General features: G+C 37.9%; 1 protein-coding gene across 1 annotated transcript in view; it reads right to left on the bottom strand.

Annotated features, from left to right (window-relative positions):
- ITGB8 (integrin subunit beta 8) overlaps nt 1-21,532 on the bottom strand; it is a 75,253-nt gene that overhangs the window by 45,627 nt on the left and 8,094 nt on the right. Inside the window, exon 2 of the mRNA XM_016217026.2 lies at nt 5,294-5,379. Coding sequence (XP_016072512.2) covers nt 5,294-5,379 — 86 coding nt within the window. The remainder of the gene's footprint in view (nt 1-5,293; nt 5,380-21,532) is intronic.

Raw genomic sequence — 21,532 nt, 5'->3', positions numbered from 1 at the left:
CTGGCAGTGGAGAGTAATTAGATGGCACGGTGATAGGCAATATAAAAACATTCATACAAGGATTTTAATTTAATTCTCATCTCAATTTAGAATAGGAATGGGAAAACCCATCGCTTGTTTTTGTATGGCTTTAGTGCTAAAAAAATGCTTTTTACATTTTAAAAATGCTGTAAAACAATAATAAGGAGAACATGCAACACAGAGAGTATGTAGCCAACAAAACTTAAAAATTTTTACTATGTGACCCTTTACAGCACTGATCCTTAGAGTGTGGAGAACACTTGTAATTTAAACATAATTAAAAGACAATAGAGAATATTTCCTTTTCAATCAAGACTTTCAGGTGTCATTTGGTAAAGGACTTCATGGAAACAGAAAATTCAACTTGGTTTGCTATTGACCATACACCTAGATTTTAGCCTGAAGTTTAAAATGTTCAAAGCCTTAATTTTGTGTATCCAAATGTATCCTTTCTATTGATAAAATTTAGAGGTACTGAATGTGAGCTGTGGTTTATAAACAACTTGGAGAAAGTTGTTTCTCTGGTTCCTCAGAGAGAGGTGGCATATACTTTCATCATATATGTTACTTTCCTTCAGAAAGCCTCAGGCCAGATTGGGATGGGGGATCCCACCTGTGCCGGAACCTGAGGAATATGTGTTCATTCAGGCCTCACACGACAGGACACAGACCAAGGGCCACATGTGTTTTACAGATGTAAAAACCCCAAGCCTTCAAATCAGGAAAGGAATAAAATACAAATAACTCTGATTTTTCTTTTCAGCCAGGGATTTTACTATTTGTATAGACAGAATGGAAAAGAAGTGAGTGTGGTTAATTCACTGCTACTATACATCACACTATGCCACTTGACCTTTGAATGTCAAATCGGTTTGCTGACACAAGCCAAATAGTCTCAATTATTCTTCAGTGTCTAAAGCAGCGTGGCTGTTTTTACTCCACTGTAAAAATAATGTTGTACACCTGAAACTAATATAATTTAAAATTTTTAAAAAGAATGTGAAAAGGAGATGGGATATTGTTTGCATTTTCAAGTAGCATGGTCAGATGACATTTGAACAAAACTGTGAAGGATCAGAGAGTGAACTACAGGGACTTCTGGAGGAAAAAAAAAACAAACACATGAAAAGCGAACATACTGTGTAAATGCCCCAGGCAGAAAGAAGTATGCCTGGCTTGGGCAAGGCCAATGCAGAGGCCAGAAATAATAATAATAGGAATAAAGTAGCTAACTTCTGTTGAAAAAAACACACCAAGTTATAAAAACATTGCCAATTTGACAATTAGGTTTGAAAAGGAAAGAAAAGACCGTGGCATCAAAATAAAGAATGGAATGCTGCCCCTATCTACTGTGGCCTACTTTCTACTTTGTATAAAAGAAAAGAATTTCAAGCCACACCCGTTTAATTTTTGGTGTTTTGTGGCATTTTAATTTCTTCTAATTCTTATGTTTTACTTTTTCTACAAGAAATACTCCAGCAAATTCATACTTTGATGGTCTACATCTAAAACCTGTTTGGTGGTGATGTTTTGTTGAGTTGTACACTTGAAACCTGTATGGTTTAGTTAACCAATGTCACCCCAATAACCTCAACAACAACAAAACTAGGATTAAATGTTGAGTTTTGAAATTTGGCATCAAATTCTATAGTATAAATATAGTTATTTTGAGGTTATTAACTGAACTGATATTATAGTCATGGAAATTTTATGTCATATAAAAATTTCCTCAAAAGTGTTTCATTTTGTTTATTATATAACTTAAGTATTCTTGTTCTTTCTAAAATATATTACTTCGTATTTTTAAAAAAGAATAAAACCTATTTGGAATGAAAAGCCCATGTTGACGTTACCCTGGTTGGCTTTTCCTCAGTTATTTCACCCATTTAATGGAATAATCTGGGGAGATAAATAAGAAAAGCGTTTTCTCCTACTCATTTCTGAGCCCTTCTGAGTTTCAAATTGACAATCTTCACAGAAATGAAAATTATATCATCTTCTTTATGACAGTGAATGCCCTTTGTATCATTTTAATATAATTATGCTGCAAGGCTGCCCTCTAAACTTCTGGCTATGCAATCACAACCTGTATCTGACATATCAGGCACGAAAGGAAGAAAAACTGGTCAAGTTTTTGACATATGCTGAAAAGGAGCATGAGGCATTAAACTAGGTAGTATCGCTAAGATTCCATCTTAAATATTTTTCAGTTGCTTTTACGTAGCATGGAGAGAAAGAGAAGGCAAAATATATATACACTGGCAGATTTACATGCTACACAAGAATGCAGGCAAATTGAGTAAATATCCTGTGTAAGTTTTCTAGCAATCTTTTACTTTTTGTTGTTGTTGAAGAGAAAGAGACAGGGGTGAGGGAGAGGAAGCAAAAAAGAACACAGAGAGAGAGAACACACACAGAGGTTTTTAACACTTTGTTATTTATAGTACAGTTGTCATTCTTATCTTAGTACTAGTTATTTTATCTACTATCTGGTCCTAGGTTTATTTTATTCAGGTCATAATAGTCTCTTAGCTAAAGGGCTTACAACAAACTGATCATTAATTTAGCTTCAGGGCATGAATACTAAAAAAAAGATACCAATTCTATTTCTTTAAACTTTTTAAATTTTATTTTTTAATTACAGTTGACATTCAGTGTTATATTAGTTTCAGGTGTACAGCATATAGACATTTATATAATTTATGAAGTGATCAGCCCAATATGTCTGATACCTTACATAGTTATTACAATATTAGTAACTATATTCTCTAAGCTATACTTTACATCCCGTGACTGTTTCATAACTGCCAATTTCTAATTCTTAATTTCTTCACCTTTTTCACCCAGCCCCCCAAACCAACTCCCATCTGGGAACCATCAGTTTGTTTCTTTATCTATGAGTTTGTTTTTGTTCTGTTTGTTTATTCTGCTTTCTAGATTCCACATATAAGTGAAATCATATGGTATTTGTCCTTCACTGTAACTCATTTCACCTGGGACAGTACTCTCTAGGTCCATCCGTGTTGTCCCAAGGGGTAAGGTTTCATCCTGTTTTATGGCTGAGTAATATTCCATTGTGTATATATGTACCACTTCTTTTTTTATCCATTTGTCTTTTGGCTGGCCTATTTAATCCACTTACATTTAAGGTAATTATTGAGAGGTATGTACTTACTGCCATTTTACGAATAGTTCTCTGATTGTTTTTGTAGTTTTCTGTTCTTATTCTCTTGCTCTCTTCTCTTGTATGTTGATGACTTTCTGTGGTGTTGTGTTTGGATTCCTTTCTCTTTATTTCTTATATGTCTCTTGTAGAGTTTTGGTTTGTGTTTTCCACGTGCTTCATATATACCAAGCTATGTTTATAGCATTCTATTTTAAGTTAATAGTCGCTTAAGTTCAAACACTTTCTAAAATCACTACCATTTTTACTCACCCCCTCCATGTTTATGTTTTTTTTCATTATATTTTACTTCTTTTGTGTGTTTGTATGTATCCCTTAATTTACTGTTGTAATTACATATGATCTTCCTACTTGTGCCTTTTAACCTTTGTACTAGCTTAGTGTTGGTTGATCCATTGCTTTTATTATGTGTTTGCCTTTGTCGCTGAGATTTTTTTTTCTTTGTGAGATTTTCTTATTCATATTTTTTATTTTTTCTTCTTCATTTTGAAGAAGTCCCTTTAACATTTCTTGTAATACTGGTTTGATGATGATGAACTCCTTCAGCTTTTCTTTTACTTTTGACCAGCTTTGAAAATCATATAAACCAGGCTTAATTTGTTATTGTTTATCTCTTCTAATCATGAACAGATAAAACCGTATCTTCCTTCCTTGTCCCTCCACCCTTGCTGATTGAGGATGATAGACATCAGTTGCATGCGTGCCTAAGCAATGGACAATCTTTCAAAATTTATTACTACATTCTTTCTCTTGATGATGTCTGGTCAGCCTGTAGGAGTGGACAGCTCCTTTAATGATGTGGCTAGTGGAAGTAATGAGATTGGTCCCAGGAACTTTGGAATTGTCCTCTTATGGGATTGCCTGGCTCCGTGGGTTCTGGTAAAGCACCACTTAGTTTTGAGTGACATCTGATTTTTTCACTGGTAAAACCCAGTCTACATTGAAGAAGCCTTGAGGCTCTCAGTAGGAGGAGTGCTTACTTTCAGACATGGCTGCTGTTTTGTGAGCCCCACTCCCCCCATGCCTCTTTCTTGACTTGATTCATAGAATAAAGTAATGTCCACTATCCTTTGCTACTTTTCACCTTTCTTTTTCTTCCTGGGGGATGCACAAGAGCAAGCAGTAATAAGAGAGGTTGAAAAGATGATGGTAGGTGCAGTTTTTGAGCTAAATCAGAGGAGCTAAAGCTAGAGATTTCCCTTCATGTGAAGCAAAAGGCCATTAAAGATCTATTTGTTCCAAGTCTTAGGGGCTACATAAAATAAATGCAGAACTGCCTAGGCCCAGTCTCATAAAAGAAACCCCAAATTAGCAGATGGCTTCTTTATTGCAACTTATTATAGAAGGTAGTTCTGATTGAAGATTACCAACAACATTCACAACACAACTTTAGAGCCAAGGAAGAAGGAATGCATTATAATTATTTTACTAAGAAGTTACTGGGATAAGTTTCTCTTGTTAGAATATAAAACACTAATTTTGAACAATAAACATTACTGAATTATTTTCCATTCCACAGAATTTAAATGTGCACAATATCACATGAGCAGGGTCGCGTGTCAAAAAAAAAGCACCCCATTTTCCATAAGTAACTAAAGAATTGATGCACAATGTTATGACATAGTAAATGACTTACCTTCAAGTATTTTAAATAAAAGTGAATGAAACAGACCAATAAAATAGCTTGCTTTTTTTAAATAAGCAAGTACAAGACAACGATCCAGCTTGGATATATAACCTAATGCCCCAAGCTGCAGCAAGAATTTCACACAAAGCCTTCTGACCTAGCAAAAGTTACTCTCAGTGTTTGCCAATTTTCTCTATAGAACAGATGGAAAACATAAAATGGTTTGCACTTCATTTAAAAATTACCATAATTTTCCTAATAAAAAGGTTATACTTTATATTCAGCCAGATAGGCTGTTTCCAAGCATAAAACCAAGTAAATTTTTCCTGATGCTCATCAGTATCCTTTTCTTGATGCACCTTCAAAGTATAGAATTTCAGGGCAATGAAATTATGCTAGAGAGAAGGGCAACTGTGAGAAAAACAGAATAGAGCAAAAAAAGAAAGAAAAAATGGGCACACCTCTTGAGCACACCATCCACATTCTGGACCCAGCGCAAGGCACCTGGTGCAGGATACTGCATTGGAAGATGCACATCTGCTGTTTTCTGTAACACAAGACAAGATGGGGGGTTATGGTTTACTCTCCTGTTTGGAGGTATATACAATTCTAAACAGAAATGTTTTTTGAAAACCGAAATAAACTGACCAACAGTTTTAAGTACATGACATCAAAAACTATACAACTTCTTTGGGAAGATACTATTAATAGATACTGCATTTCCCAGAGAGTTATTTTTGGATTTTATTATTTGGGGAACACAAGAGCAGTTAAAATGTGATTTTAGCTAGGTTTGGGGGTTTGGCTTGAACTCTGCTGCAATAGGAGAGGACCCTCCAAAGTGTTTAATGTATTCAAGTTTCACTGTATTTCATATTATCTGAACTAATGAGGTGTTTTTGGATCTAGGATTTTTCCTGTAAAAATAATCAACACAGACCTCAGTCTCAACATGTAAATCCATGTTGAGTCATAGTGAATGAACTTTCTGAGAAATAATCTTGATGGACATATATTGTAATTAATTTGTGTTAATATTATTTTGCCTTGAAGGACATCAGGACCAGATATGATTTAGTATTTTAAAGATAAAGTGGTTAAAATGAATCGGTTGTTTTAGTTATTTTCATTTCTCTGACTTGATCACTTTAACATCATGACCACGTCACTTTTCCATAGATACCTACACTTGGGTGTGACATTTTCATAACATAGCTGTGCCTGGAAACTATTTACCTTTACCCCTCTAGCCACTAACTACTTATACCATTAAAAAAAGGCTTATCATTATAGACTTAAACACATAAAATATAATAATGAGTCATAAATTATTAGGAGTTTTTAGTGGACTAATCACATACTTTCTATATTCTTCTTACATGCTTCCTACATCCCACCCTTTACTATTTACTGTGAAATGTCCCAAGGACACTGGAAACCACAGAATTATGTCCAATTCACAGGCACACAGTAAACAACATAGACATGCTGGCTGTAAGGAGCTGGCAATCCAGGTGAGAGGAAAACTAGAGACACAAACCATGAAATACAGTGTGATAAGCACAGGGGATCACCAAGGCACTATGAACATAGTGAGGAGCTTCCCACTACGCCTTAGAGGGAAGGGTGGGGGTGAAAAGGGCGTGTTTAAGGATGGCTCCCCAGAGGCAGTGGAATCTAGTATATCTCTTTGTCATCTCATTTTGTTTCTTCTAATCTGTGTTTATCTCTTTAAAAAAGTGTAATAGGCACGAAAGAAGACGGCATGTGTGCGCACAGTCACACGGACATGCAGTTTGAACGAGGAGAGAGCCCACAGTCTCTAGCCGTCCCCATCCAATTGGTTTCTCTTTTTCTTCTTTTTCAGCTTGCCCCAAACATTCTAGAAATCAGGTCTAAAACAGCTCTTATCTGGAGGTAGTATGGGATGGGAGCTGGCAGTGGGAAGAAAGAGAGAGGACCTGTAGGGGTTAATCATAGCAGAGAGGTGCTAACTTGGATGGTAGTGAGTACTCTTCCCTGTAACCCCAGACACCGAGGAGTTAAGCTGCAAGTACCCTTCCCTGACATCCCTGCTGCTCTATTATCTCCTGTGTCCCCTTGCACCCTTTGTCCTTGGCTTTATATCAACTCTTAAAATACATTATCTAAAACTTCATTAATATAGTCACTGGCCTAGAATTTTCTTCACTGGCCTAGAATTCCAAGGACAAAAAATAACTAATGTTTTGGGCTCCCTTTACTACCAGTGTGGCCACCTAACTCTGAAGACTCCATAGACTAAAAACCTGCCAACTGGCTTAGCCTGGAAAACTGTAAAATCTGCTTATTCCTAAAGTAGTCAGAAGAGCAAGTGACCTTTTTACTTGTTCCCAGAAAGAAAACCACTTTAGGTCTAGAAATCAAGCACATTTGCAGACCTAACTTGACCTTTACCAACTCTTAAGCTTGACCCAATTGGAACAGGGAATTAATTTTATTACAGATCAGACTTGACCAAGCCTTTCACTGAATAGGTAGGACTTTTGCTCTGGCAGTTAAGACTGCAGTCTCCTGGAAGGGAAGCAGCAGATTCTATGACATTCTGCTCTTCATGTTTGTAATGGTTTTCTCTGTCCTAAGTTAACCCAGATTCAAGTTCAAGTCAGGCTCCCACTTCCATAGCACATGAGGTAAATAATGAATGTACAAACAAAACTCTGTTCTCTTTGTATTCTGCTTTCTTTAATAAGTTCTTGGTCAACTTCTGTTCTTAAACTTCAGACGCCTCAGGATGATGACTCAGAAGGGGAGAGACTTTGGTTCTGTCAGTACTTCCCAGGTTCAAAGGCTGACATTTCTCCACATCTATGTAACTACCAGAAAGTGATCCCATAAATGGATATGAGGAGGTGGGCCTCATGGTTCTGCAGAACTGGAAACTGGAGGAAGGCCATAAATTGGACTCCATGGAATAGTGTCAGATGTAATTGCTGGAGAGCGTCATCGTTAGACTTTACAGAAGACAAGCCAGATACACTTCAGTAAAGAAAATTGTAAGGATTTTCTTTTTAATTTTAAAAGGTGCAAGTCATTAAATACCTAACACAAAAGTATAACATCAATTATAGCAATTCTTTACACTAAATAGACATGCGACTGTGGGAGCTATTTGTCACTATGTGTTAGGAATCTGTGTGTCTGTCATATACACACTTCTGTGCAAACAAAAAGCTTTACACTGCACACACATCAGTGCAGGACTTCTGTTTACAGACACTGACAGTTTGTCATCAGCCTCTGGGTCTACTCAGTTCATTCCTATCCCTGATTCAATGTCACAGGAAGGCTACTTTTTAGAGGTGGTTTCCCAGCAGCTCTCATATTCTTCTGTCTATGATAGTGGCAGGTCCTTGTCCAGTTATTTGTCCAGTGATGTGGCATTAAACACCTGTTCTTTATGTTCTCGCACAGTGTTTTCATTAAGGATAGTTTTTTTTATGGATCATACTGGAAATCCTTAAGCCAATGGAAGCATTAAACCACATATCCTCAGATCCGTCTTTTGTACTTTTTTTTTTAGCCCTAAGTGCCTCACAAATCACATGTAGTTAAAAAATGTGCTGTCTTGACAGAAATCAGTAGAAGATTAAACATCATAATGTCAGTATGTTTGTATATTCTGAATAATTCTATTCCTTCATCTCTGAGAATGGGCTGAGAGCCTTACTTTTTCTCATTTTGTTAGAACTGGAGGTAACAGATGCGATGAGGTAGCATTGCTAAATGGATACTGGGAACAAAGTTCCAAATTTTCATAGCACTCCTCCATAGTAGCTATGTGCCCTTAGGCTAGCTGTCTAAATTCTCTGAGGCTCCTTTTCCTCCACTGTAACACAGGGCTAGCTACACCTATATCAAAACACCAATAGGAGATGAAATGAGCAAGTATAAGCATGCCAAGAATAGTGCTTATGGTATAGTAGAAACTCAGTAAAGGGACTATTGTAGTGTTATTATAATTAATATTATATAATTTGTATGTGTGTGTATATATATATACACAGATATATATATTCATACATATACTTGATTTAATTCTAGCTTTCATAAAAGTAAGGCATTATAAGTCTTTAAATTTGTTGTAAATGTAACTGGCTGTCTTTAAAATGAAAGTCACTTGGGTCATAAAGGCAAAAGTTTAAAAATATAGCTAATATATAAAAATCACTATTAAGGTAAAAGTTACTGTATTTTAGTTATTGATTTTTAAAAGCCAGTTTAGTCAAGTATATACATATCAGTTCAATCTATCACAGATACAATTTTGGCGTGACTATAATTGGATTTCTGAAGATGTCTTCAAACACCTTCAGTTTGTTCGCATTTGCAAAGTGGACATTGGCTTAATCTGAATAATTTTTGAGTTATTTCCCAGAATTAAATGTTTAGGACATGTGTGAAAAGATCTCTGTAATTGTCTTTCATGAAATATGATAAATATCCATTGTTAACAGGATAGAGTACACAAAAATCAAGAAACTGCATATTCATGACACTCTCTTGGGTGGTCTTTAATTTAGGTGATGGGTTTATCCATATTATTTTGAGCATATTCAATCCATAGAAGTGAAAGGAGGAAGAAAGTGGACAAAAAATATTAAAGAAGACAATAGAAGAGTCAATGTTTAGATTGGGATCTTTCTATAAGGCAAGTGATCAGATCAGTAAAAGTTTTAGGAAACATTTTTAATGTTTTTCTGCTCTAAAGTCTATGCCACAAAATTTTAACAAAATTTAAAGGATCTCCATAGTTTTCTGGAAGAAGGAACAACTAAAATTGATAAATATTCATTGTAGATTCCCCTATTACTCCTGCCTGGTAGAATGATTTGTAAAAACAGAAACGCACTATTTTTTTCCAGGCAGTATCCTCTTCCTAATTACATTTACTCTACAAATTAAATTAAACTTGGATAACTATAAAAGCTACTTCCTTTAAAAAACAATAACAAAGTAAACACTGTTATAATGAGTACATATTATACTCTGATAACATTCAATACCAGGCAAATTGACCACAGATAGAATAAAGTTTGCAGTGTAACTTTGGGGTCTCCTTGCTCTAGGGCAGGGGTGGGGAACGTCTGGCCCACTGGCCATATACAGCCCGTGAAGTCATTTAGCCTGGCCTTGCCAAGGCCTCTCCAAAGAGAAGCAGTTCCAGCCATCACATTAGGGGTGAGTTAATTAAATGCTTCACCAAATATAGCAGGCTAATTTTTAAGCTGATAATTTTGTATGGCCCTCGAATGATGTTATAAATGTCCAAATGGCCCTTGGCAGAGAAAAGGTTCCCCACCGCTGCTCTAGATGTTCATCATCGTCATGTAAATTTTATAGACACCTTCAAAATATATAACCTGATAATTGAAAGCTCTGTTTCTCACAGAAATTTAAAATATGCTATCATTTGATAAGAAAAATCAAAATGAAGAAATAGATCTTTTGCCACTACCTAGTTATTACAAGTTTTGATTGAGGAACTGTTTCCTAAAAGCCCCTACAAAAATATAGGGAGGGAAGAGGTTGTTAGGGCTACTTCTTGGAAAAGCAGGCACAGTTAACAAAACCAAAGTCAATTAAATTTTAATAAGGGTTAAGTAAAGGGGCATGGGAGAAAAGGCAGAAGCATGGGAAAGGTAGGTCTGAGTAGGAAGCTCTGAAGATCTGGAGATGTATTAGGGGGAAGGTAGCGCCTGAGGCAGTGTGTCAAAAGAGGGAGCAAGGAAATAGTACAAGTACTGGTATTTCTCTCTTCTGCCTAGTTTTTTCCCATTAAACTTCATATAAACATAATACAAAACTGCATTCTTTATTGAGTAGCATTTTTCATTGGCCCTTTCACTTAGTATTCAGAATATATGAAACATAATTTTACTGTTGAAATAGACAAAGAAACAGATATAATTAAAAGAATTAAAGTAATAGATTTGTGGCAGAAATTCAGCTTACTATTTTTTGCAACAAATGCATATATCTTCTGTGTTCATACATAATTCGTTGAAAAATTAATTTTAATTATCATGGTTTGCTACAAAATTATACATCCAGAAAGTACTCCTTAGCAGCAACACCCAGCCTAGAGTATTCCTCTCCTCTACGTCTACCATATTTGTTTCAAACTAGTAGCAAACAAGCAATCAGCCCATGAAAATGAAGATGGGTATCTTTAAGGGGGAAAACCATTTTGTCTAAAGAATTTGGCTTCTACTTGTACTTGAGAAAACATACACCCATATTTATGTTCAGTGAAAAGCAGCGTGGATTCATTTCTCGTCCTCTCTGTCAGCTGTTCCGGTGATCAGGTTTGATGGTCTAAAGGCGTGTTTGGAGGAATAGGTGGTGGTATGATCATGTTCAGTTCTTACATAGGGGCCCAGAAGAAGGGGGAGGGAATGAGGACATTGTGAGGAAAGCTAACTGTCTTAGCTCCCCAGAGGAAGAACCTGAGATAGACATCCTTGGCAAGTGACTTACTGAAAAGGGAAGTGAGGTAAGGGGTCAGGACTGGCAAGGTGCTAAGCAAAGATGTTATTGTAGTTGAAGTTGGCCTCAGCCTGATTCCACCCAGAACTCAGAGCACAAATGACACAACAACGTTGTGCCACTTTGGGGCAGGGGGTAGGGGTCTGGCTTTTATACCCTCCCATCAGCCTGTCACTGATGAGGGCAGTCTGGAAGGGGCTGGAGGGGCTAGGGTGGGTTAACCTCATGCATCTCTGAGCCATGTGGTCTGCGTTGACGGAGGACAATTCTTTTGAGAAGGTAGCAGCTATGAGCCATTAATGGCCAGAACTCAGAGCAGCAGGGGATAGTGCACCAGCTGTACGAAAGGATGTCTAGACCAGCAGCGGCCTTCTTCGTACCCAAAGGATGCTTTCTCACTGAAGCCAGTGCTCAGGGTTGCAAAAGGTAAAGGAGGCCTGGGCCACTCACATCTCTGTGGAGTTGCTGCCCCCATTCTCGGTTGTCTCTCAGAACTGTTTCTGATGTAAGAGGAAAATTCATCTGCATTTTGATAATAAGAGAAAGACTTGAGCAGGATTAATGTGAATGCTTTTTTAAGAAATTTTAAGCAGAACATTACTTTATATGAAGTAGACCATACACTTTGAAGAGGTGGTTTGTTTGTTTTTTCATGTTTTCTTTTTCCTTGGAAAAGAAATTGTATAACTTGGAAAAGTAAGATACTAGGCTGACAGTCCTTGGAGGACAGGTGTTTATGTTTTTTCTTTAGGCCCCAAATCTGAGCCTAGTGCTTGGAACGCACTCAATAAATGTGTGAGGAACAAATGATAGCCTAAATTGAGATCAACTTGGCAGTTTAATTTCTTAGGTTTTTATAGCTCTTGATTATTTACATTTTAAAATAATCTTCACTTCCCAGACCTATTTATTGAAAAGGGCAATATAATTATGTTTGCTTAATGATATACATCTGTATTAACTCATCCTGATATTTCTAAGTGTGAAACATGAGTTAATTCAAATTTCTTTATAATTTCTTTATAATTGGTTTTCTGGTATTGTTCTGCTGATTTTTTTTAAAGCAAGGCTAGTTAAACTCTGAATATATGATGGAATGATACTGAATTAAAATAGGACCTTTTAAATGCTACCATTATCAGATGCAATACCATGACATCCACTTTTTCCCCCCTTATTGCTCATATCTAAATCAAATTTCAATTCAGCAAGTTCCCCTCCTTTCCTCCCCCTACATAAGGTTAAGTAATTTCTTTTGGAGAAGAATGTCCATATAATACCCTAGTTAAGAAATAGCATTTTATCTTTGCTTCTCATTAACCAGGTTTATTAAGCTTTTATTATAATCTTTATGTTTCAGAGACAAGTTTCAACCTCCCTTGTTACATAGCAAAAAATTCATGTGAATTAAGTAGGGTTTTATGCTTAGCATAAAAATTTCTAGAGAAGCAAAGCAGGGGAAAGCCACTTTCAACACTGGGCAGGTTAAGAAATGTTAGGGCAGTGCTACACATTCCATCAGTCTGCCCTGCCCTGTTTGGGGCAATCCCAACATGAGTCAGAACTTAAAGTGGGCTGGGATGGCATAAAGCAAAACTCTGTTCATGACGGAATATATAGGAAGAACCATGGAGAAGCCACTGATGACTCTCATTTGTGTTGAAAGAGGCCATCACAAGAAGGGTGCTCTTTGTTACTCATTTACACATGTTCTAATCAGTTTGCAGCAAACACTGGGCAATTGTATAACTTAAGCTGTACGTGAGCCCACGTTTTAAGTTGAAAGGGGGCACTGTTAATTACACGGGTGCAGCAGGTGTGTACTGGAATTCCTCAGGTAAGCTGGGGTCCATGGTCACCCTAAGTGAACAGTAGTAGTTGGTGGTGTAGTTCAAGAAATAAAAACAATAAGCAAGGCGATCCATGCTGAGGTGACAGGACATGTGGAAGGGGAAAGAGAATGCCAGAGTCCGTGATGGAGGAATCTCTCCACATTAAGGAGGGTCTGGCAGGTGTTGAAGGGTCAGTACAGCACGGAAATCTGGTTAAAATTTATTTGTTTTTAGATTATATGCTATATACACCTTGATATATACTCATTGATGTGGGAAGGAGATGAAAGAGTATTAAGAATATTTGTCATTTGCATGTGAAAATGACTTTGCAGTTCATACTATTTCCTAGACAGTGAAGTTTCCCTTGGTGGCCAAGCAGGTATCCAACATACAACATAATCATTCCTGAAGAGGATCACAGTTAGTTTTGCAGTTGCCCCTTTACCTGAATATATCAGTTTGTCTTCTGACACTCACTCAGCTGGTGGGAATTTGTGAGAAAGTGGGAGAAACTCAGGAAGAAAGAAGGGGGTCAAAACACAGCACCTCTCAGTATAGTTCCAGACTTGGAACTACCAAAAGGATCAAAATCTCAAGGTTCAGGGAGGGCTCCAGAGGCCCCCCTGAGGCAAATTCTGGTTAGGGCTGCATTTGTCTAACTTGGAAAAGCAATATTAGTCATGTGCTTTGTGTCTTGTTTTAACTGGAACTTTTCCATACATTCCAACTGTCCTGTTTATGAGGCACACTCCCTTTCTGTAAAAGCCAGAATATCCACCGATTTCCCACTCTGTTGCTCTAAATAATGTTTTTAATCTAACACACTAGAGTTCCAGGGCTCTTCCTATTTTCCTCTCCAACTCTTGGCAGGTAGGAGTTTCCTTTCTCCCCTTACCAAAAAAAAAAAAAAAAATCACACTGCAATTCATGTCAAAACCACAAATGCCATAGTGAAGGAGGTAAAAGAAATGCCTCAAGAGAGTAAAAATGCATTTTCTACATTATTTTTAAACCTGAAGCTGTATCACAGGTGTGCACTTGATTAGAGCAGCAAAGGAACACCCTGTATTGTAAAGAATTTTGTTCTATAGAAAAAAATAAATTAATTAAAATCCAAAGTGAATTTTAGTTCATTTAGCATTTGGTTTTCCTGTAATTACATTTGAAAGACCAAAAAGGTATTTATTTATATTTTACTCTGCCACCTGAAAAATCAAATCTATATACCCAATAGGTTAAAATGAGAGAAAATAAAAATAAGTATTTATTAACTGATTACTCTGTTTTGGGTCCTGTACCAAGCACTTATATATATTATCTCATTGAAACTATGAAAATCCTATGAGAAAAGCATTACTATGCCCATTTAACAGATGGGAAACTAAAGCTTAGGCAAAGTAACCTCCCAAAGTCACACAGCTAGTAAGTACAGAGACCAAGTCTGAACTCAGTTCTGACTACAAAGCCTTTTTTTTCCCCTTAAACACTATATGCAGTAGGGAATACCAAAAGAAAGACAGTTATAGCAAAGCATGATTTAAAACCCTTGCTAATTATACTATCATTAGTCCTTGAGTGATGACTAAAAAGTAATTCCCACGTAGGCCAAGATAATTCTTTCACACAAGTAGTATGATATTACTTTTCCTCTCATTAGTCCCACTTTAGAGATGAAGATGTTAGATTCGCCCCATAGGATTATTTTCTATCCTCAGTGCCAAAGACCTTCCTAAATGCTGCAGTGCCCTTTTCTAAATTCATTTTGTTTCCATGCACAAGGAAACTTTGAGTTTTAATGCCAAAGTCCCAGCCTGAACATCTCACCAATGCCTAAATTAGACTGGTTGGCACTTGCTCAGTATGGGGGAGCGCTTCTCCATTTACAACTGTGTTTCCCCAGCCTCTTGCCAGGGGATGGCTCTGGGCTGCATGCTAATTAGGCAGAAGCACTTGAAATGATGTTTGTAGTTGCTGTTTCCATTTGTGAACTTCCAGTTCTGCCCTGGAAGCCAAATCTGGAATAGGGCAGCAGGCAACTTGTTCTATTCTCTGCCTATGTTCTGACCTTGGCTTCATAATTTAACTTTGCTGAGGTTCTGCTTTCTTGCTGATGAGGGAGGGGAAATGCTCCTGCTCTTTGTGCACTATATCCATCCCCTGAGTTGTAAAAACAGTTTAAAAAGTAGAGTAATGATGTGATGCGGGAGAACATGTGCTCTACAGCATGTGCAGTTCTTCTAATTTGTGGGAATATTTTAAGATGCAATATATTATAATATGAAAGGTTTATTTTAAAAGGCCATCCAAACCCTATCTGTTAGGTATATCAGTTGCCCAGTAATGCAGAATCATTTGCTGTTTTATGTTTTAACGTTGTCAGCAGAGAGACACAGCAAACATTTTGGGGCATGGAAGTGTTCTCTATGCTGATTGTAGCGGTAGTTTCATGGGTCCACACATCTGTCAAAACCCACTGATTGGCAGTTTAATTAGATGCAGTGTATTGGTGTAAATTATATCAAATTTGATCCAAATTATTATTTTAAATTTTACTTTTGGGCTCAAAGGAAATTCTGAATTACAGTGAAAAGATTTTCACCTAAATATTTTATAGGATAGAAATTTAATCTTCCATAATACTTTAATTATTTTAAATTATTTCAGATAGTAATTGCCCAGTTTAATTTCATTGGCTGGAATCTTACTAGGTACTTCTTGTTTTTAAAAAAACACACACATATCTTTATTGATTTCAGAGAGAGGAAAGGAGGGGGGAGAGAGAGAGATAGAAACATCAATGATGAGAGAATCATTGATCGGCTGCCTAGCCCACAACCCGGGCATGTGCCCTGACCAAGAATCGAACCCTGATCTCCTGGATCCTAGGTCGATGCTCAACCGCTGAGCCACGCCTGGCCAAGCTAGGTACTTCTTTATAAATTTATATCGATTACCAATGCTTTGCCTCATAGTCTTCAGTGTGACTTCCTAAGAGCAAGGATATTCTCTTACAAAACCACCACAGATTAATTCAGGACATTTATTATTGACACTATATCATGAACTAATCTATAATCCATATTATATTATGAAATTTTTGTTCCATAGTCTTCATATTTCCCAAAATGGTCGAACTACTATTTCTCCATCAAAGCTCATCTTTGTCAGAGTTCATCATTCTTTGTGTAAATCTTCAACCAATGCTTTAATCTCCTTGTTCTCACTGGCTGCTTGTAGAGTTCTCCCCCACTCCCTACCTCCCAACAGTATCAACCTCTATTCTTTCAAAGTTCAAAGCTCTTATTTAATGTGCCCCTCCCCACCTTTGCTCCCATCACCAGAGACTTTTCTAAAACTTATATTCATCTTGCTGATGGTTTTCTACCTCACTGGATTCCATGTAATCATCCAGATCTTCCTCTCATCACACTGCCTTCACCTTGGACAGAGTCATTGGGAATTCCTGGGGCCAGGGAATGTGGTGGGGAATTCTCATGAGCTAAAGGGGCCCCTGGATCATGAAACCATAAAAGAATTCCTAGGCCCAAAGACCAAAGAGAAGCAGAATGAGTGACAAATTCAGGAGGAGCCACAGCGTGGGACGGAAGGCAGGCTTCTGAGCCAGCAATTCTAAATGTGAAGTTGGAAATAAACAGAAGTAGATCAGACACAAATGGGGTGATGCAACAGCTTAAATCTTAGCATCTGAAACTGCTTTTATGGGGTACTATCTGTCATGGGTGTATTAAGGATTGGGTGTCTTCCAAATTCCTTTCTTACCTCACCTAGCCCCTAGGCCTTGCTTTTATTCACCTCTTGTTGACTTTCCCTCATCGTTTCTTACATTCAACTATTTTAATTCTTTCTTCTCAAATCCCCAAAAAACTTCTACCAAGTCTGCATACTTAAACACCTTGCTAACCGGTCACAAGATAACTCGTGTCTGCCCTTACATTAATAAGTAATTTTAACACCTTGCTGACCAAAATAGCCTGCCACACAGGCGATTTCTGTCTCAAAATAGCTGGTCAGCAACGTGCTATGACCCTAACCCTACCTTTGTATTACCTAGAATATCTAAACAACTTTATTTAAAATATACTTAAAATTGTTTTTTTTCTCCTTTCAGAGGGAGAAGAGTTTTCCTTTTTGGGAAGATCATTCCCTCCCTCTGTTTAGTGAATTGCTCACTCAAAAACAAACAATGATTTCCTAATTTTACTTTGCAACTAGCATTTAGCAATGTTTAAATGTCCTCCATCACTTCTTCCACCTACTTATCTTCTTATATCTTTGACTATTTTTACATCTCTCTAAACTATTCCTTGATGGCTTCATGAACTAACATGACTATAAGTCTCACCTTCTTGCACATGATCACCAACTAGTATCTGTAGCCCCAAACTCTCATTCAAATTTCCATCTTGAATTCTCAACAAACTGTTGGACATTCCACTTAGATTCCTGCTAGAACGTCAAAATCTGAGAGTCTCAAGTAAAAATTATCTTCCTATCCATTAGTAGCTCTTCCTGACTTGACTGACATTTCTGTTAATTATTGCTATTTTCCTGGTTATTCTGCTTTAAGTCTTTGTGGTGAACCTTGACTTCTCCCCCTACTATTATCCCAACAACCTGAGAGTCACCAAGACTTTTTTGCTTTTACCTAGGTATCTTTAACATTCACCTCTTCCTTAGTGAACGTCAACCCTAGTTTAGAAACATTATCATTTGCTTTGCAGGGGTGGGGAAACTTTTTTCTGCCAAGGGGCATTTGGATATTTATAACAACATTCATGGGCCATACAAAATTATCAACTTAAAAATTAGCCTGCTATCTTTGGTCAAACATTTAATTAACTCACCCCTAATGCGATGGCTGGAACTGCTGCTCTTTGGTGAGGCCGTGGCAGGGCCAGAACAAATGATTTTTTCAGGCCGTATAGGGCCAGTGGGCTGGACTTTCCCCACCCTATTGTAGCAACTTTCTCACAGTCTTTTACCTCGGTCATCTACCACTAAGATTCATTATACCCATTAGTGCCAGATTCACTTCCTGATACGCTGTCCTTAATGTATCACATTACTACCCTACTAAACAATCAAATAAAAAGCCTTTGATGATTTATTTCCTGCCATCTGAATAGTAAAGTTCAAACAAATCTACCTATATCTAACTCTGTGCTCTCTTTCACTTCTCCCCTGATGCCCTATTCCTGACCAGTATGTCTGCCTCCTCTCTCTGCTAGCTGGGCATTTCCCTGTGTTACAATCCTTCCAGTCCTTCAGTATGCAATTTAGAAACTTATCTCACTTCCACATCTCTGCCATCAATTTCTTCCTGCTCCCTTCGGATATAGCTGATCTCTCCACTCTTTTAAAAATTTGCACTGTGATCCTTACATTCTGCATTGAATTAGAGTTATTTGTATGTATGTTATTTAGTTATTTGTGTTTTGTTTGTTAAGTTAGCTGTGTGTTTTTCACAACTGTATATAATTTACATATTACACATATGGAAATTTATTTAGCAAGAAGCAAATTCCCCCAGGAAGATGATCTTAGGTAGTTTGGAAAGTCTTCAGTAAACCCTTTCACTTCCAAAACAGCTGGTTTGTGCCACCTTCAGGTATAATCCTCAGGTATTGTGCGCTTCCGCAGGAAGTCAGCTTCGTCATCAGGGGTCAAGGGTATCCCAAGGCATTCAGAGAAAGTCCATCTCCCACTTGGCAGAAGATCGGGTAAAGTGAGCCCTGTCAAACCAGAACTAAATCAGGCTTCCTCACACCTCTTCCCTTCCTTCCACTGGAATCAAGAACAAGCCCAGAACCTCCCCCTCCCCACTCAGAGCCTCACTTCCACTGTCAGCCTTGAGCATACAAAGACTAATCTCACTTATCCATGTTTATGTCAGTCCTTTCAAGGAGTCTGAGACTTGCAGATGGCCCTCATCCCCCAACATGCTCTAATCTCTATATGGCTCTACACAATCTCGTCTTTCCCCATCTACACTCCTTTACAACTCCAGAAACCCTCTCCTTGTGCTCTCCAAAATTCATAGTCCATTCCCAGAAGAATTCCCTGTATTAGTTTTCTATTAATTTTCCCATTCCTTCTTGCTCTGGCTCATCCCTGAGGATGAGGCATCTCGCTGACCTCATGAATAATGGCTGGTGTTTCTCCCATAAGCCTGAAGACACTGGGCCTGGAGGCAGATAGCTGGCCTCCTTAGTTGCATTGCCACTTCCAGGGTCTTCCCCCTCCCACATCTCTAATCCCTCCCAGCTTTCACACTCTGCACTCAGGTTATGTCACCCATAACCCTGAATTATTGCAGGCATTTGATGACCCCAGGGCGATGCCTTCTCATTTCTAGAGGATTTCCACTCCTTGCCTGTTGCTACCCTCTCCAACAGTACTGTTTCAGTCCGTGGCAATTTCAGCGCACAGGCAGGTCATCTTTGCAATACCTGGATGTCTCACTTCCTTGTTCTCTCCAAGTGTTTTGTCCTTCACTCTGATTTAACTACTTGCTTCCATGGCCATGGGTTTAGACCTTGCCATTACCAGTAACTGCAGCCCCTCTACAGTCTTGATTTCCCACATCACCCTCTCTGACCACCACCTCCTTTCAATCTAACTCACGTCTAGGATGTAGACACCAACAATCTGCCACCTCCAGTCCTCCCATCCTCCCACCTATTTCACATTTCTTACATCCCCAGAGATCCTCTCTTTTTTTGACCCCCTTCCAGTTATCCACAAGGCTGACTCTGTCACCAGCCTTCAAAACTCTGCTCAGCCCTGGCAGTGTGGCTCGGTTGGTCGTAGCATCATTCTGTGCACCAAAAGGTGGCAGGTTTGATTCCTGGTCAGGGCACACACCTAGGTTGTGGGTTAGATCCCTGGTTGGGGTGCCTGTGGAAGGACCAATTGATGTATGTCTCTCCTACTCTCTCTCTCTTCCTCTCTCTAAAGTCAATACAAAAATAATTTTAAAAACTTTTCTCAAACATCCCTTCTTAATTAGATCAATCCCATCTAATCCGTTTAAAATGGCAACTCCCATCTACCCCCTAATCCTGCTTTCCTATTTCCCATAGCACTTACCACTTTCTAACCTACTGTAAAATTACTTATAGTCATGTTTAGTTTTTATTTTATTTCTCCTGCATCCAAAATATAAGACTCGTGAGGACAAGGTTCTGTGTCCTTTGTTTCCTAAGGTCTTTTACATATCTTGACCAGTGCTTTTGACCCAGTCATCAGTGAAAAAATATATGTTAAATGACTAGCATTTATTGGATTTTAGTTTAAGTTATAGAATCTATTAGATTATAATATATGTTTAAGTGCCAACCTATTAAATTATAATATGTTTAAGTGTTTGCCTTTAAAGTGGCATATCATTGAGGTAGATGCTGTCCTATTCATATTTCCTTCCAGGTGTGGGGGCTTGGCATAGATACCACATTCTAATGGGACAAAGCAGACCATAGACAAAATAAATAGAATGTACAGCAAACTAGAAGTTGCTATATGTCTAGCACCTTCTGTAGAGAAAAACACACTCAGATGGGGAGTAAGGAGTGCTGATGGGCAAGTCAAGCTCTATGCTATAATTCTCTGCCAAAGCATAGGAAACATTATAACAAAGAATTAATATTTAGAAGACACTTCAAGGTTCTCCCTTGGTATCAGGACACATTTGACCTATATCCTGTCTGAATCAGAAGAAGTCTGAAGCCCTGCAGCACTAATGGCCCAGACCACCTACATCAGCTTCACATCACTCTCTTGTGCTATGTACTCACATGGTTCCCCAACTGTAGCTTTCCCATCTGCATGAAATCTTACTTGTCCTCTGCTCCCAGTACTAGTGCAAGCCTAATGTACTGAGTAGGTGCTCAAGAAATACCTTTTGATTTATTGATTGAATGATAACTGTGAACCTTCCTCAAATCTCAAAAGCTGAATGATGTACATACCATGACAGGAAATTTTACAAATACGTCTTTAAAAGATTTTCAGAAGAAAGAGTGAAAATATGAATGATCATGGATTTAACTAACTAAAATAATACCTTTCATATGCACTATCGGTAACCAGGGTTTTACTGTAACTCATTCTCATGGGCAGCTCTGTTAGTCTCATTACAAGATTCCTTGATTACAAGGAAGAGTGGGCAAATATTTGGTTAAAAGAGGAAAGGACATTGTCATCTGGGAATAGAAAGCAGAAAATTCCACTTCTTAAGGAATTTGGAAGTTGTATTGATTTAGATGGCATTCATCCATCCATGAATTATTTGGTAGTTATTTAATACCTGCTATAACC

This window comes from Miniopterus natalensis, chromosome 10 (genome assembly GCF_054644295.1).
Source record: "Miniopterus natalensis isolate mMinNat1 chromosome 10, mMinNat1.hap1, whole genome shotgun sequence".
NCBI classification, from domain to species: domain Eukaryota; kingdom Metazoa; phylum Chordata; class Mammalia; order Chiroptera; family Miniopteridae; genus Miniopterus; species Miniopterus natalensis.
The sequence above is the reverse complement of the archived record's forward strand: the minus strand, read 5'-3'. Positions and strand labels throughout refer to the sequence as shown.